This window comes from Macrotis lagotis, chromosome 5 (genome assembly GCF_037893015.1).
Source record: "Macrotis lagotis isolate mMagLag1 chromosome 5, bilby.v1.9.chrom.fasta, whole genome shotgun sequence".
Taxonomy (NCBI): domain Eukaryota; kingdom Metazoa; phylum Chordata; class Mammalia; order Peramelemorphia; family Peramelidae; genus Macrotis; species Macrotis lagotis.
Window position 1 is genome coordinate 135,053,278 of NC_133662.1, and position 19,417 is coordinate 135,072,694.

The 19,417-nt window shown below is 33.0% G+C and overlaps 1 protein-coding gene across 1 annotated transcript in view; it reads left to right on the forward strand.

The window, feature by feature from the left end:
* The window catches only part of RSPO3 (R-spondin 3), a 642,258-nt gene extending 623,326 nt beyond the window's left edge, over positions 1 to 18,932 (forward strand). The window contains exons 5-6 of the mRNA XM_074187550.1: positions 13,628 to 13,797; positions 15,354 to 18,932. Of these exons, the coding sequence (XP_074043651.1) occupies positions 13,628 to 13,797; positions 15,354 to 15,389 (206 nt within the window). The 3' untranslated portion in view covers positions 15,390 to 18,932. The remainder of the gene's footprint in view (positions 1 to 13,627; positions 13,798 to 15,353) is intronic.
* The last annotated feature ends 485 nt before the right edge of the window (positions 18,933 to 19,417 follow it).

A 19,417-nucleotide genomic window follows, 5' to 3' on the forward strand; every position in this document is an offset into this window, starting at 1 on the left:
AATAAAGTTCTTGTTTTTGCAGCCAGCCTTTAATGATATGAAAAACGGAGACAGAATAAGTTATTTACCCTGTACCCTGTTAGATAGAAAAAAAACTTTTAATTCAAGTAACTTAAGTCATAAGGAGTAGGATCTGGACTGTCCTAAAACATGTTTCAATAAACAGGTCCTTTCTTTTTTTCTTTTAGAAAGATTATATTTATTTTGAAGTTTACAATTTTTCCCCTAACCTTGCTTCCCTCCCCCCCCCCACAGAAGGCATTTTGTAAGTCTTTATGTCATTCCCATAGTATGCATTGATCTAAGTTGAATGTGATGAGAGAGAAATCATATCCTTAAGGAAGAAACATAAAGTATGAGATATAGCAGAATTACATAATAAAATAACTTTTTTTTTAAAATTAAAGGTAATAGTTTTTGGTCTTTGTTCAAACTCCACAATACTTTTTCAGGTTACAGATGGCATTCTTTGAGGCAGATGCCCCCAAATTGTGCCTGATTGTTTCCCTGTTGGTATGAGCAAGTCCATTAAGGTTGATCATCACTCCTGTGTTGTAAACAGGTCCTTTCTAAGGACATAAAGCTTAGTAGGTAATACTAGATTCAGTCTTTTACATGCATCCTCTACCTATTTTGGATTCCAGTCATGGAGTTGGCAGTGATTTATACATCAATAGCTTTGGAGTCTGGAAGCTTGAGTTTGGTTTTGACTCTGTTATTTGCTTCTTGTATAACTGGAGAAAGGTTTGTTCTCAAGGCCTCAATCAATGAAGATTTTCTAAATTCCTACAATGTACCTGGCACTATTCTATGAACTGGAGATATAACTATATCTCTCTATATCTATATAGATATCTATATGTGTATATATACATATTATATATGTATTATATATATATATATATATATATTTATAATACATACATACATACACATATACAAAAGTGAGACAATCCTTTCTAGGAAATTACTTTCTATATCTCTCTATTTCATTAGTCTGTCTGACTTGATCATATCATCAGTTGATATTTGCCAATATCTTCACATATTTATCCCTTGGCCTTTAAGAACTGGATATGAGCCTGATCTTGTACCTTGACCCAGACTCAGCTATAGATGGCATAACTGGCCTCCTCTACTCTAACAGATTTTTATACAGATAACAAGTGGAAAACTTGTATCTGTTTCTGACTCTTGCTCTCCCCCCTATCATAAATCACTTGCATTTCACCTCTATTACAAAGCGACCCTTATGGGTGCTGGGAGAAGTTGACCAGGATCAATATTATTAACATAATGCCACTAAAATACTGGTTATGTGTCAGCAGCATAATAATGGAAATGCTTGTCTACACCCTAAAAACATTATGAAAAAGGCTAAAAACATCACTTGTTCAAAAATATTCATAATAGCCCTGTTTGTAGTGGCAAAGAATTGGAAATTATGTGAATGTCCTTCAGTTGGGGAATGTTTTAACAAATTGTACTATATGTATGAGATGGAACACTATTGTTCTATTAGAAACCAGGAGGGATAGGAATTCAGGGAAGCATGGAAGGATTTGCACGAACTGATACTGAGCGAGATGAGTAGAACCAGAAAAACATTGTACACCCTAACAGCAACATGGGGGCAAGGATCAACTTTGATGGACTTGCTCATTTCATCAGTGCAACAATCAGGGACAATTTTGGGCTGTCTGCAGTGGAGAATACCATCTATATCCAGAGAAAAAATTGTGGAGTTTGAACAAAGACCGAAAACTATTATCTTCAATTTAGAAAGAAAAACTTGTTATCTTATTATGTAATTTTACTATCTCTTATACTTTATTTTCTTCCTTAAAGATATGATCTCTTTCTCATCTCATTCAACTTAGATAAATGTATACCATGGAAACAATGTAAAGTCTAACAGACTGCCTTCTGGGGGGGGGGGGGGAGAGAAGCAAGAATAAGGGAAAAATTGTAAAACTCAAAATAAATAAAATCTTTCTTTAAAAAATAAAAAAATAATGTAAATGCTTAATTCAAATAAGTTGTTTAACAAACATTTTCATAGGTGTTGTAAAATAATGGAAAGCACATGTTTGGATATGGTTAATGTATGAGAATTTGATGTCCTTGACTCTGCTCATATGATACCAGGTTCTGTATTCATTTATTTTTCTCTTGTCTAGTGGGTGATGGGAGGAAAATTCTTAATACTTGATCATTTAAAATGAATAAAGAAATTTTTTAAAAATTAATCATCATCCAGAGGTGGCTATCTAATTATTAATTATGAATATAATTAACTTGACTTCTTTAAAGACTTTTAATAATCATACTGATCAAGGAGACCAAAGTGATCCATAGTAATATGAAAAATTGCTCTAAATAATTACTTATTAGAGAAATGCAAATTAAAGCATCTCTGAGGTACCACCTCACACCTCTCAGACTGGCCAACATGACCAGAAAGAGCAATGATCATTGTTGGAAGGTTTGTGGGAAATCTGGGACACTAATACACTGTTGGTAGAGCTGTGAACTCATCCAACCTTTCTGGAGAGCAGTCTGGAACTATGCCCAAAGGGCAACAAAAATGTGCGTGCCCTTTGATCCAGCAATACCACTACTGTGTCTATACCCTGAAGAGATGATGAAAAAGGGTAAAAAACATCACTTGTACAAAAATATTCATAGCAGCCTTGTTTGTGGTGGCAAAGAATTGGAAATAAATTAAATGTCTTTCAGTTGGGGAATGGCTTAGCAAACTGTGGTATATGTATGTCATGGAACACTATTGTTCTATTAGAAACCAGGAGGGATGGGAATTCAGGGAAGCCTGGAAGGATTTGCATGAACTGATGCTGAATGAGATGAGAAGAACCAGAAAAACACTGTACACCCTAATAGCAACATGGGAGTGATGACCAACATTGATGGACTCACTCATTCCATCAGTGCAAAAATTAGGGACAATTTGGGATTGTCTGCAATGGGGAATACCATCTGTATCCAGAGAAAGAGCTGTGGAGTTTAAACAAAGTTCAAGGACTATTACCTTTAATTTAGAAAAAAAAAGAACTGATATCATATTGTCTGATCTTGCTATCTCTTTTACTTTATGTTTCTTCCTTGAGAATATGATTTCTCTCTCATCACATTCAATTTGGATCAATGTATACCATGGAAACAATGTAAGGACTGGCAAATTTCCTTCTGGGGGGTGGGGGGAAGTAAGACTAGGGGAAAAATTGTAAAACTCAAAATTGATAAATTCTTTTAAAAAAATCATGCTGAACCTAGAGTTAGAATCTTGAGTCTAGAGTTAGAATTAGAAGGGACCTTGAAGTTTATCTAGTACAAATCTCTTATTTTAGAGATGGGGGAAAATGGAATCCAGAGAAAGGAAGTTACCAAGACTATAAAAACTGTCTTGGTTGGAAAATACATGTTTTTGTTGACATAATTTTCAAAAAGAAAGTTCAGATGACCTTGGACAAGTCACTTAACCACATTGCCTTAAATAAATAAAATTTTAAAAAAAGCTAAGCTTCTTCTCTTAAGTATTATCCCACCATATAGCCAAATAAAATAATTTTCACTCAATAAATTTTAGATAACTGTTTCAATATAATCTTTAATTGCTTTTATGTTTAGAAAAAACTTTTCATAATTAAGCACAGAAAAGAAAAACAAATTCATACCCTGAAAATATATCTCCAAATTTTATGTTTCTTTTAGGATCCTGAGTCTATCAGCTATCTCTTTGTCAGGAATTGGGTTCACCTTAGGTCTTCTGGGGACCTATGATTGGTCTTTGCTTTGATTAAAGTTCTTTTTTTAAAGACTTCTTTCCCCCCACTACTATTGTGGACATTGTATAAATTGTTCTGGCTATGTTCACTTCACTTTATATCAGTTCATATTTTTAAATATTTTCTGAAATCAGTTACTTCATAATTTCTTACTGTGCAACAATATTCCATTGATTTACTATCCCACAATCTGTTGAGTCATTCTCAAATTGATTGGCACCCTTTTAGATTCCAGTTTTTCTTTTCTTTTTATTACTTTAATCCTCCCTTCAGTATCTTATTTTTTTTTACTTGATTCTTCTCTTTCACTGGTATTATGATCCCTTTCCCTTCTCCCTCATCTCACTTATTTCCCTATTCTTGGTCAATTGTTTTGTTATCAAATATTTTATATTTTTTCCTATTCCTTCCAATTAAAATGTTGTTCTAATATTTTTTCCTAACTCCTGGAGTCATTAATTCCTCCTTTGTCTATTCTAATTTTCAAGAAGTCTAAGTCTGAGCAAGAGTTACTATTTTTCTAATGTATTTATTCTCCTTTCTATATAGTATCAATAAAAATGACTAGAAAGATAAATTTTCATTTAAAATAATTATAAAATGCACTGAAATGCATATATTAACTACAAAAAATAGTAAGAATTTTACAAATACAACTATATCATAGTTTTTTCTCTCCCAGTCTGTGAAATGTTTTAAATGTCTATCTTGTTCTAGATACTATGCTAAGTGCTGAGGGAGCAAAAAAAAAAACACCTTTTTGTTTTCAAGGCATTCATAATCTAATGAAAGGTAAAAGATGAAAACAACTATGAAGAAACAAATTTTGCATAGTATAAATATCATTCATTAATCAATATTGAAAAATCTACTGTGTGCCAGTAACCTTGCTAAGCACTGGGGAATACAGAAAAATGTAAAAGAGAGTCCTTGTTCAGAAAATTAGAGGGATTCTATCCACTAGAGACCAAGTGATTGGGGGGGGGGGGTGGAGAGAGAGAGAGAGAGAGAGAGAGAGAGAGAGAGAGACATGCCTAGAATCAGAAAGACATGCAAAAGAGATTGAGACCAAGACCAAGATTACTAAATTGATATATGCTAGGCAAGTACATGTGGAAATTGCAAAACTTTTAATAAGAAATAAACACAAGTAATTATAGTGATATTAATTATGATCTTGCTTTGTTATTACAAAATGATTATTTAAATTCAAAATGTTCTATATCAATCACATTACAAAAAGGATGCATTGTAGAATTATGCAAAGTATCACAATTCACTTGGAAAAACAAAAGATTTTAAATCTTAAGTTATACAATTTCTAAAAGCATAGATAATAGAAAAAGAATATTTATATAACTCAAATTATATTATAAGGCAATATTCATCAAAACAATTTGGTGCTTTTTTTCCTAAGGAAAGATAGTAAAATAGATTAGAAAATAAAGGAGAACTTTAAAAAATAGCAGAGTTTGATAAACCCACGAACATAAATGATTTGAAGGAGTCCTTAACTAAACAAGAACTTCTGGGAAAATTGGTATTCAGTTTGTCAGAAATTAAGTATTGACCAAAATCTGCACAAATATTTAATATTGAGAATGAAAAGATATTGTTGTTCCATCATTTCTGACCTTTTATGACCCCATGGATCTTAGCATGTCAGGCCATTCTAACTTACATTATTTTTCAAACTCTGTCCAAGTTCATGTTCATTGCTTCCATGATAGTATCTATCCATTTATCATCTACTGCTCCTTTTGTCTCCAATCATTTTCAATATATGATTTTTCTAATGGCACCAGCCTGGTAGTAAAATTCCCAATCCCAGCTCTGAAGATAAAGTTTGAGTCCCAAGAATACTGGTACAACAGCAGACTGAGTTGGGTTACCCCTAATGCAGGGAACAGACCACTAGCAACTGAAACATGGGCAACACCCTGGACAAACAGTAAGTCAGGGCCCAGAACTCAGTCCCTGAAACTAAAAGCTTGGGACTATATGCCCCTGTGCACCAGCAGTAGATCTCACCTCTCAAAATGATCAAAAAAGAAAAATAAAACACTAAACATAAAAGGCTACTATTCTGGTAGGGATGATAAAAATTTTATCTCAGGATAGGAAAGTAGTGAGAAAATGCCTACATGTTAAGTCTCAAAGGGGGTTATAAATTTGTTTCAATTCCAGAAAGAACACTTGGAAGAGCTCAGAAAGAGTTTTAAAAACCAAAGGAGTGGGGTGGCTAGGTGGTACAGTGGATAAAGCACCGGCCCTGGAGTCAGGAGTACCTGGGTTCAAATCCGGTCTCAGACACTTAATAATTACCTAGCTGTAAGACCTTCGGCAAGTCACTTAACCCCATTTGCCTTGCAAAAACCTAAAAACAAAACAAAACAAAAAAAAAAAAAAACAAAGGAGAAAGGAAGAACAATGGAGACAAGAAATGACAATTTTTCAAGAGAATTATGAAAAATGTACTGAAGAAAGCAATATCTTTAAAAGCAAAATTGACCAAATGGAAAAAGAAATCAGTTCCTTTAAAAGTAAAAATGACTAACTGGAAAAGGAATTAATTCATTAAAAAGCAAAATTGACTAACTAAAAAAGGAAAATTAGCCACCTGGAAAAGAAAAATAATGCATATAAAAGTAAAATTAACCCCACTGGAAAAGGAAGCACAAAAGTTAAGTGAAGAAAATAAAACTTCAAAAATTACAACTGGACAAAGGGAAACTAAAGACTCTATGAGACACCAAGCTTCCATCAAACAAAACCAAGAGCTTAAAAAAATGGAAGAAAATGTACCCATCTGGAAAATAGATCCAGGAGCAATAATTGCAAATTATAGGTCTCCCCGAAAGCCATGTTAAAAAAAAAGCCTGAACAATATTGTGCAGAAAATTATATTCTGTAAAGTCCTGGCACAAGATTTATCAGCTTAATCATTTAAAGGATTGGAGGGCCTCGAATTTGATATTCTGGAGGACCAAGGAGTTGTATTACAGCCAGGAATGAACTACCCCCACAAAATTTAGCATATTCTTTTAGAGGAAAAGATGGATTTTCAATGAAATAGAAGACTTTCAAAATTGCCTGATAAAAAGACTAGAACTGAACAGATAATTTATATATATATATATATAAAAGATGTGTAAAAAATAAACAGAAAGGGGGAAAATGTTAGTCAATAAGACTAAATGTGAGGACTGCATGAGAGCATAATAATTGTAACTATGGAGAATTGTATTTTTGGGATACTTAAAAGAAACATACTTAGACAGAAGATGTGGGTAGAAATTGACTGATGTGATCAAACTTTGAACTCAGGGTTTTAATTTTTAATGGGAGTTAAAGGGAGGCTACTTGGCAAGAGGATATGGGTATAAATTGATTATAATTTGATGTTGCATATAGGCTTTGAGAATTGTATTTCTAATGGGACAGTTGAGGGGAGGGTACTTGCACAGAGGGTGTCAGTTTGAGGTTATTATTATGTGATGAAGCTTATCAAACAATCAATTAATCAACCTTTAAGAATTATAATTTTATTAGGACAGATAAAAAGAGTACACTTTGGCAGAAGGTGTGGGTACAAGATAGGTAAAAAACAAAAAGACAAGGAAAAAAAGATTATTCTGGGAGAAGAAATCATTAAACCATAAATAGCACCACATGATGAGACACAAAAGACCTATTATAGTATGGGAAAAGAAGGAAGGGTGTGAGCACTGAGTAAATCTTACTCTCAATAGATTTGGCTCAAAGAGGGAATAACATACATTCCCAACTGGGTTTAGAAATTTATCCTACTCTATAAGGAGATAGGTGGGGGAAGGGAAAAGAAAGGGGAATGTGAGGCTGATAAAAGAGAAGGAAAAGTAAAAGAAAAAAGTAAAATTAAAATAAAAGTTTAAAAAGTAAAGTAAAAGCAGAAAGGAAGAAGAAAAGCAAAGAGGGCTGACAGAAGGGAGGGCAGATTGAGAGAGGCAGCTGTTAGAAGCAAAACACTGGTGAGGAAAGAATGGGGGGAAGACAAAAGTACAATGAGGGGAAAGATAGAATGGAGGAAAATACAGAATTAATAATCTTAACTGTGAGTGTAAATACAATGAACTCTCCCATAAATAGAAGTAGATAGCAGAATGGATTAAAACCAGAATCCTACAATATGCTGTTTACAAGAAACAGAGATACATACAAGTTAAAGATAAAAGACCAGAGTTGAATATATTACAGTTCACCTGAAATTTAAAAAAAACCGAGGCAGCAGTCCTGATCTCAGTCAAAGCAAAAGGAAGAATAGATCTAATTAAAAGAGATAAAGAAGGATAAAGATATTGTAAGGTTAAGGCTAAGTAATAGATATAATTGTAAAATTTTGTGAAATGTTCCTTGTAATGCCCATGAACTGTGGAATGGTTGAACTACTTATGATATATGAATGTTATGGTTTACCATTGTTCTTTAAGAAATTGTGAGTATCTATGATTTCATTGGTACAAGAATTTCCAGGTGACTTGCATGAACTAATACTAAGTGAAGTAAGCGGAACTAAAAAATATTGTATATAGTAATAGCAACATTTTGGCATGATCATCTATGTTAGAAGCAAAAACAATCCTGAGAGAACTGATAAAGAAAATGTTTCCAGAAAACAAACCATGGATTCTGAATGCAGACCAAAGCATATTATGTTCACTTTAGTTTTCCCTTTCTTTCTCATGTTTTCCTCAAGTTAAAATTCTTCTTCACAACATCACTCATATGGAAATATATTAAACAGGTCTGTATATGTTCAGCCCATATTAAATTGTTTGTTGCCATGGGAAGGGGAAAGGGAAAGAAGGAAACTCAAAGGTTTGCAAAAGGATGAATTTTCAAAACTATCTTTGCATGTAATTGAAACACAAATAAAAAATATATTTAAACATTTTTAAAAGGTAAGCAGAAATTCTATCACTAATTCTATCACCGACTGGAGTGTTTAGAAATGTTTCCTAAGGCCCACTTGACATTGTTTTCCAGAATGTCTTCTAGAAGCATTATGTATCATCTTCCCATTTGAGAAGTTAAACAGTCTAACCTTATTAGGTTCCACATGTTTTCTTACTCTTTTTTTAACCTCTGGTCAGTTCTGGTTTTTTTTAAGGAGTCAGTTTTTTTCCTTCAGTATTTTTATGCCTCTTTATACCAAGCTCTCATTTTTTGTTCCAATTTTTCTTCTATTACACTTTTTAGATTTTTAATTATATTTTTGCTTTTTAAAAATTCTTCTTTAGTTTTTTTGAAAATTCTTGTTAAACGTGTTCAATTTTCATTTATCCTTCAGGTTTTGCTTGTAGAGCTTTTCATATTGTTTTCTTCTTAGTTTGTGTCTTGAGTATCTTGTTACCACAGCAGTTGTTTACAATTTGGTTCTTTTTTTTGTCATTTGCTCATTTTTCTAGTCTATTTCTTGGCTTTCAACTTGGTGCTAGAGTTGGATTCTACTCACCTCAAAGTGGGGAGGAGTCGCAATCACAAGCCCCAGGCTTTTTCACCTTGCAGCATTCACAGATATTTCAGAGGGCCTGCAAGTTTTTGAAACTTCCAAGATGGTATGATCAGAAGAGGTGTGATTCTGCCCTCTTGGTCTGTACTCTAGTTGTTACACAGTTAGGGCCCCTCAAGTCTCATAACTTCCCTCCTCCTGTGCAAAAAACAAGTACTTTACCAAGAATGTAGAACAGACAATAGTGAAGTAAGAAGGCTCCTTTATTGTAATGTTCTTAAGAAGAGGTTAACCCCCCCCCCCAATGGACACACCTAGGGCACAAAAGCATAGCTTTTTATCTCCTGTCTAGTAACACAAGCCCCCCCCCCCCATGTCTCCAATTGGCTAGGTATAATGGAGGTCAAAAACCAATACAAAGTGCCTAATTCTCTCCCCATGTTGGTCCCCATTCCTTAACAAATTTCTTCTTCTCCCACAAAGTGACTAGGCCCTTAGGATCTTCTGCCCTTATTTGGATGTATAGCACAAATACATGACTCTGACAGTTAGAATGATGCCAATATATTTATTAATTCACCCAACATTCTAACTTTTTTGGTTTCTTGCATTCCTGTTGCAAGTTTACCCACTTCTTATTAGTAGAAACAAATTCCTTTCTTTATGACTTCTCCCATACTCCCTGTTTATCTGTAAGATTTAGATGCCTTTCTTCAATTTTTCATATCTGATGTATAAATGAAAACCAATCACATATAATACTTTCCTAATCTTTCAAGGTCTCACTCATACTTCTACAACTAGAGATTCCATATTTTAAAAATGTCAGCTATATATCTGTGAGATGCAGAGGTCTTTCAGTGAAGTCTGGTAGCTGACAAAAAGGACAAGAAGAGCCTGAAACCAATTGACAGATATGACATATTTTCTGGCGTAGATTTTAAAAAAGAAAAGAAAATTCTAAAATGGAGTATATTTCTGAAAACACTATGAAAAGTGAGTCATCATCATTATCAGTCATGGAATCAGGGAGAGGAAATCTGGTTTAAAGTTGGAACAACATAGAAAATGTTAAGTATCTATTAAGATGCTAGTATACACAATATTAACATTGCCGACAGATTCATCAACTAACTCAGAATCCTCAGCATCACAACCATTTGACATTTTCCAATATATAAAATATTTCATTTTAATAAAAAATGTGTTTCTGCTATATAGCAATACTTTTCAAAACTTTTGAGACAATTGCTTCATATAGATTAAATTAATATCTTAAAAGATACTGTAAAAGGTACTGTAATTTCTAAAAGTTCTTTATTTTCATCTTTAGTTTTTCACCTTTATTTTCAAATATATGTTTTCTCTCTGCTCCCCAGAGAGCCATTCCTTGTAACAAAAAAATAAAAAAGAGAAAAAAAGTAGTTCATCAAAAACCAAAACATCAACTAATTCTGATACCATATACAGTATTCCCCTACTTCTTTGCTATAGGTTTTTATTTTCAGAACTCAGAAAATAATTTAGCTAGTATTTCATTTAGGTTAAATATCAAATCAGAAAACTCATAAGTTCTATCATTAGTAACTTTTTATTTTGATGTTCTCAAAAATTATCTACATAACAATAATTCCAATTAAGTGGGAAAAGTCTGTTGTATTGAATATTCCAAAGCCCACAGAAATTTAAACTCCATTAGCCACCTGTTCAGAGACAACATGATTCTGATTAATTCAAAGGGTCAAGTCGAGAGGTAATAACAAAATGAGACATTCTTAGCTCACATAATATTTAGTAAAAGGAAGTTTACTTGGAAAGACTATTCAGTAAAGATATAGCATTGATTTAAGTGAGCAAAGTTCCCTTGTCTCCATACCTACCTCAAAAGTACCTAGTCAGCACAGTTGAGGAGTCCATTACTCCTATATGAAAAATTTGATCTACATAAAGGACTTGTGCCTTAGTATCCTGGACTAATGAAGCCTACATGGACTAATGAAGCATAGAATATGCTTTCATCAAAACTTGGGGTAAACTACTCCAGTCTTCATTAATATGAATTAATGAAATATGGAGGATGTGTTTTTTTTTTTAGGGAAAAACTATGCTAGTCTATAGGCTTGGGATCTTAGATATAATTTCATATTTGCTTTGTATATATTTTATATTCTTTTTTGTGTATGGGTTGTATTCCTCATAATATAAGGTTCTTGAGGTTCAGGATAATTAATTTTTTTTGTTTTGTATATAATACATAATGACAATAATAACTCACAATTACAAGGCACTTTGATATTTAGAAAAACATTTTCTTCACAACTTTAGGCAGTCATTATTGCCTGCATTTTATAGATGAAGAAATGATATCAAAAAAACAAGTGACTGCCAAAAAATCATATGACTAATAAGTCACAATCAAAACTGAAACTTTGGTCTTCTTAACTTAATTCAGGACAACATACTATATAAAATGCATAATCCTAGATATAGAAATCAAGACCTCAACCTAGCTCTCCAACCTCTGGTTCCACAACTCTTCTACCTAAATCTACAAGTCAAATATATCTTCCCAGAACATACATATCTCTACTCTTAAAGTTTGTTCATAAAGTTCCTTCTGGCAAGATTCCTTTCCTTTCCATTTATTTGACTCTTAGACATTCTTTAGAAACCAGTTCAAATATAATATTCTACATGTAGTCATATATCCCTATGTACTCCTCTGAATCCATATGGCATAAATGATTCATGCCATTGCTTCATGACACCACCAAGCTACCTAGTATTGTTGGCTATCTTCATATATATATATATATATATATATATATATATATATATACTGTTCCTTCTGTCTAACTAGATCAAAAGTTCTTTTAGGGTTCTGATACCTCTTTATTCTCCTCTACCCAAAACCTATCTACTGCTTTTTTTAGATGGATAATAGAATACATTCTTGATTAGTTTTACAAGAGGAAAATTAAGGACTGTTAAAAGTACCATAAATGGAGAAATGTTAACCACAGAAAAATGATACATTAAGTAATATCAACATTGTCTTTAAATTATGTAATTAAAAAATATGTATACATGTATTTACCAATATTTCTACTTTCAGTATTTGTCATATAAATGAATTCTTATCTAGAATCATGTGTTAGATATAATGTAATGCATAAGTTAGAAAATATGATTTGCAAATAGTATTGCAGTTAAACTTTTAAGAAATAGAAAACTAATTTCACTCATAATTGGTGAACAAATATCCATATTTGACAGAAAGTGTCTTATTAAGAATAATTATGTTTCTTCCTTAAGGATATGATTTCTCTCTCATCACATTCAACTTAGATCAATGCATACTATGGGAAATATGTAAAGACTAACAAACTGTCTTCTGTTGGGGGGAAGCAAGATTGGGGGGAAAATTATAAAACTCAAAATAAATAAAACCTTTCTAAAATTAAAAAACAATTATGTTGAAATATGATATTTTGAATAAACTAGGCACACTTGAAATAAGTCTTATTATATTCAGTGATAAGCTCAGGAGAAATAACCAAATATTTGTAACTAATATCATCTCTATCTTTTTAACTTCCCTGGCTTTCTTCATATCTCAGCTCAAATCCTACTTTCAGCAAACAGCATCTCTCAGACTCACTTAATGCTATGGCTTTCTCTCTGAAATTATTTCCAGTTTACCCTGTTGTTAAGGGCAAACCATTAACTTGAGTGGCTCTTTTTATGCCCAATAGGGAAATAGGAAGCCACATCAATATAACCAGAAACTAAAAGAAAGCAGTGAAATGAGACACAAAGACTAATCAAGCCCTGAGGACATTTTGTCTATTTTTAGGGAAAATTAACCTAATCCATGGAGAAAGGGGCTTTCAGGAAGAAGAACCCTGGTAGATATTGATTTCTTCCAAATTTATACAAATAGAGTCACAGATAAAGAAATAGAGATAACATGAAGAGATATAGGAAATATATCATGTGTACATAGCAGTGTACATGTTGTCCTTGAGGGCAGAGAATGTTTTTGCCTTCCAATATTTAAGGACTTAGCACAGTCTGGTAGGCATAGAATAAATGCTCAGGAATAAATGCTCTCATGTCTAAACTTAACAATTTCCTTTACGGTAAGATAGTGAGTCTCTTACAACTACGACGATATTTTAGGTTGAAGATTCACTGCACCTAACCTGTTGAGAGATGTTTAATTGGGTTTTGGAAATACAAACTTAAATGAACATTAAGTAAATCTAGATATGTATATGGATCTTCTTTGTTTTTCTTTTTTTATTGACCTGTGAACTTTTTGTTTTAGGAAAGAAAGGAAGGGAAAGAAAAAGAAAAAAATTAAGTAAAGAAGAAAGCAAGGAAACAAAACCTGAGAACAAAGACCAGGAGCCCAGCACAGAATCCCGGGAACAACGGGAAAATAAAGACAAACAGCAGCAGAAGAAACGAAAAGTTCAAGATAAACAACAGAAATCGGTATTAGTCAGCACTGTACACTAAAAGGTCTCATGTGATTATTTTAGACTTATGATGCTGCTATCTCCATCAGATTCCCAGGACAGGTGCTCTAGCCATTAGAACCACAAGTGGAAAATGCTACCAGTTACAGTTCCATCTAAACAACATTCCAGATAGTTCCTATACTCTCCATACAAACATAATTAATAACCAAGACATTTGTGAGCCATGAGTACAAGGAGGTTTAAAGAAGGGATGCTTTCAAGGGGTTATCTTATATGCTTCTGTGCATTTGTAAAAGACACCTAAGAATTTTTTTGTATATAATTATTAACAGGATATGAGATATAACATTATAATGATGGCAATCTGGAGAAGCAACATTTTTTCTTTGTAAAATAATTTTGAGGCTATTGTTTTAAGTAAGAAGCAAAAGAGATGTCTACTAAGTCAAAGACACAGTATCCCTTCAAAAAATGGTGTACCACAAAAAAAAGGGAGATGGGAAGAGGGGAAGGGAAAGAAAAAAACTATCAAAGGACAGTGGAAATCCAAGGTTCACCAGCTTGGTGTTGATTTCTTGAATAGATACCAAAAGTCGTCAGAAGTAGTTCCTGACATTTCCTAAAGTCTGGTTTATCAGACCTGAACTGTTTTAAAATTGGTTCCCTTGTACTCCTACCTGCAAGAAACCCTAGAGTTTATAGTAATAATTATGTGAGAATGGGGAGAGGGAAAAAGTGAAAGAAACTGCTGGGATGGAGAGTATTTTTGTGCTTCACAAAACTGTGAAGGACCAGTGGTTCTGCTCCAGTGGAGCAGCACTCTAATCTCTAAGGAAATATGACGGGTTTTTCCTTCATCAGTGCTCCTGTCTGGGCTGTAACCCGGAGTCATATAAACTGAGAAATGTATCTACACTACAAACCTTACTTACAACAAACAAACTCATACTTGTAGGAGAAAAGGCTGAATTAATAAAGAACAGAAAATAGAGCACAGAAAATGTAACATATTTTTGCAGTTGTGTCTTTTTTCCCCTCTCATGTTGGGGGAAAAAATAATGCTTCCTTATCTGCTTTATGATCCATGAGGAATCCAAGGATATTACTTCTTTTACAAGGTATATCTAGTGGGAAAAAAGCCACCATAATAAATATATTTGTTGATAGTTTTTAAAGTTCTGCTTATTTTTTGTTTTATTTTAAAATGTGTATTAATAATTGGTTTCATTAGAAGAAAATGTTATTCTTTCATTCATGATCCCTGCTAAATTAACTAATCTAAAATGCATTATTGCCCTCTTTTCTTTTTTAATACATTTTCATTTTACAATCTGATGCATTTTAGTACATTAAGAAGTACTTATTTTCACTGCATTAATCCAAGTTATACCAGTACAGATATAAATCCTAATTACTAAATTATTCAAAATAATGATTACTAAACCCCACTACATATTTCCTCTCCTTTCTTAGACAATTTAGACCTACTTCAAAACTTAAATCTTTCCTCATATGCCAACTCTTTCTGTTGCTTCATCATTTGGCCTTTTCTTCTCCATATTTTCTCAGTCTATGGATCTCTTTGGGGGATTGACATCATCATAACTGAAGGAATCAACAAGTGTTATACAGAGGAGACAGCCGGCTCTAGGATGGAACATCTCTGAGTATGGAGCACAGAATTACATTGATTCATGTTGACCTTCCTGTTGTAGTAGATGGGATAAAAATACCTGGTCCATCACTCTCCTTAGCCCTGTCAAGGTTGCTGCTTTCTGAAGATTTAAAATAAATTTGGTTTATAGCCATCTGTCCCTAGGCACCTCTCTACCATCTGCACTGTGTAAACACTATTGTTTCACATATATCTGTGTGTGTGTGTATATATATATATATATATATATATATATATATATTTATATATATACATATATATATACAATGCATGTATAGATTTGTGATATATACATCCATCATGTGTGTATACATGTATATATAGGTATACTATATAGATATTATACACATATAAATATAATGTATATAATGAATACTTGTGTTTCTATATCTATACATCTAATATATACATATATTGTATTGTGTGTATACATATGTATGTGGACATACACCTGTGTATATTCACACATGTATTGCATATATGTATGTATATGTGCATACATATATATAGATTATTTTTCCTCAGTCAAGGCATAAAATGTTAAAAATGCTTTATGTTTCTTCTTTTAGTATTTTTATCCATTGTCTTACAGGTGTCACTATTAATAATCTATATTCAATTTGTATTATCATCTGCTTTATCTACAAAGAAAACTTCTATGTTAACAGTGTGGGAGAACCGAAAATCAATCTAAAGAATTATAAGGAAAGAGATAAGTCTCAAATGTTACCCTATCCTAGGTACAATATTACTTTAGTATCATTTATGAAGTTATTGGTATTCATTCCCTTATTCCCACAGATTTGTTTAGAAATTCAATAAGCCTACATTGCATATCTGCTGATTTCCTAACACTATTAATGTACATGATAATACCAATGAAGGACTGATTGTAATTAGAGACTAAGTATGGGTTTTTTTTTTGTTTTTGCATTCCCCAGTCTATGGTGTAATGCCTTGCCCATAGAATAAATGCTTGTTGAATTGGGTTAAAGATAAAACTGAACACAATCATGGTAGACATTCATACTCTCTTTCCCAGGCATATAGCTTGACTCAATATTTATTTTTTGTCTTTCAAGGCAAGGAGAAATTATCTAAGCCATTTTGCTTTTTTGATTGAAATTTCTTTGGAACCCATCAATCAACAAACATTTATTAATTATTCCTACAAGGTGCCAGGTACAAGACATACAACGATATAAATGAAAGAATCCTTGCCTCCAAGGTGCTTATATTCAAAGATAGTTTAATAATATTATTTTCAGTAAACCCAAGGAAAGAAAAACCTAACCCAATTTGGTATATATATTAAGTAAAATGAAGATTGACAAGTAAGACTGATTTATGAATACAGCATCCTTTTCTTCCATACCTATTCCTTTCCATCTCTATGCTCTCCATATATAAAATATGCATAGTCATGGCTGAAGATAAAAATCAATTAACCTCAATCAATAACTAGCTACAAGTCATTGATAAATGTGTTTTAATTTACTGGTCATTATCTTAAATGAGGTTCCTGTCCTTGATTTTTCCTGTCTGAACCCAATGCTAATAAAAGTCATATGCTGTCCTCCATACTCACCTCTTCTGTCAGCTGTAGTCATGGTCCTTATATCAGCCAGAGTCCACAATGGTCTTCTATTCAGTTCCTAAAATCCAGTGATTGGTTGATATCTTCCTACTATGGAGGCAGAGAGAATAATTGTTGGTGGGGGGGGGGGGTTCCCTTCACTTATCATTCTAACTTATTTCTGATTTATGAGTTCAAAGGCATAAAACTGGCAATTCTTCAAAAGAGCTCAAAATTTAAAGTCTGAAAGGGGCTTGAAGATTTTCTAGCCTAATGTCCTAAGGAATGAAGCAGCTATCCAAGTTCACAATGTTAGTGGAGAAGAGAGTTAGAATTCAAACTCAGGGATTATCTGACTCCAAAACCAGCACTCTTACCAAGACATATAATGGGAGCAGCTAGTTGGAGCAGTAAATGCTGGAGTTAGGAGTACCTGAGTTCAAATCCAACCTCAGTCACTTAATAATTACCTAGCTGTGTGGCCTTGGGCAAACCACTTAACCCCTTTACCTTGCAAAAATAAAATAAAATAAAATAAATTAAATTAAATAAACCTCCTCATTAAAAAAAGACATATAGTGACCTCCTTTCTAGGTCAATTGGTTTCTACACAGAAAGAACCCTAGGCTTTTAGCTCTACAATTCCTTGAAGCTAGAATATTATTTAAATAACAGCTGTTGTTCTTCTTGGGAATTCTTAGCACATCAAAAGGGTGTTTAAAAATACAATTAGCATTGGGAATAAAAGAGTAAATAGAAACATCAATTATCTCTTTGCTAAACTCAACCAGTTTTCAGTTAAATAAACAATTTGAGAATTAGAATTTTCCCACATGTAGATTTTATTAATTTGTTTTTGTCAATTATGGACAAGTTCTAGCATATAGTATATGTAATTCTAAGTTAAAGCAAAACTGACCAATACTAGGATCAGAACCATATTTAATGTTAAAGAAGACTGTTCTCCACAGTTCTAATTTTATCATGCAGGTAGGCACACATAAGAAGCAATTGTAAAGCAATCAGACTGATTCCATAAGTCACACACAACAGTCTCATTGCTATTTGTGAAACATGATATGATCTTGTGTATGTGATTATTCATTGGAATTAATATCTGTGATGGATTCATTGAGAGTAATTTAAGAATGATCTTTCAATATATTCAGATGTGGCACCTATTAGATACATACTGAATGTTGTTGATTCATTGACTCAGGAAATTAATAGCAGTTCTCATCCATAGTAAATGCCATATCACTTTATTGTATGCCAGAGTTTCCTACTCCTCATCACCAGAGACAGTCAAAACACCACTACCCCAGATATATGGCTCTTAGAGTCAGTCAACCTTTATTGTGCCCAGCTTGGGCAAGATTCTTGTCTTACCCAATATTCTCCTCTTTTACTTTCTCTTTCCCCATCTCCAAGCAACAGTGTTGCCATGACTGAAAAATGAGATAAGGAAGAAGCAAAGCTCAAAATGGAATTTTGTTATTCAAGTCTTTTATTTTGGTAGCAAAAGGGAAACTATAACAAGTATACCTGGGATCACCACCACCATCTTCATCCCCAACCAATCTTCTCATACCAATCCTGGTAGAGCATCAATTTCTACTACTACCAAGAGGCAAAAGACAGCAATGAGAGAGGTGAGTAATGGAGTAATTAAAGTGCCAGACTTGGAATCAAGAAGACTCAAACTCATATTCCATCTCAGTCACTTATGAGCTATGTAATCCCTTGGTAAACATCATATCTTCTCTCACAAGTAAAATAGAAATAATGACAACAACAAAAACAATAATAATAATAATAATAATACCTAAGAGGATTGTGGTAAGGATCAAATATATATGTGAAAAAGGCTCTGTAATTCCTAAAGTGGTGTTGAATAATTTTATATTATTATTAATAATAATGATAATAATAATAATAATAATAATAATAATAAAAGGTCATGGACTTCCCCTGCTTCAGGCTATCTGGAAAATAAGTCAAGTCCTTCCAAGAAATCCATCTTCCAGGGTAATATTCACACATATCCATCTATTTCATAATCTAATAAAAACTACACTTAAATCTTTGGATTTCAACTGTCTTCTAAAACTCAAACTTTGATGCTTTCTCATTAAAATGAAGTGAGCAATAGTACAAATCACAAATCACCCAAACCTTTCAAATCCTACTTGATTCTTGTCCATACCTTCTCATAAATCCTCCATAAAAAAATCTACCCAACATTTGAGAGGTCTTTCTCTAGATCCCATGTCAGTGAGTGGATAGACAGGTAGCAAAATCCTGCCTTCCTACCCACATACATGTTTCCTATGGCTTTGGTTTCAATTGAACTTAAAACTAGATCTCTGATTTCATTGGAAT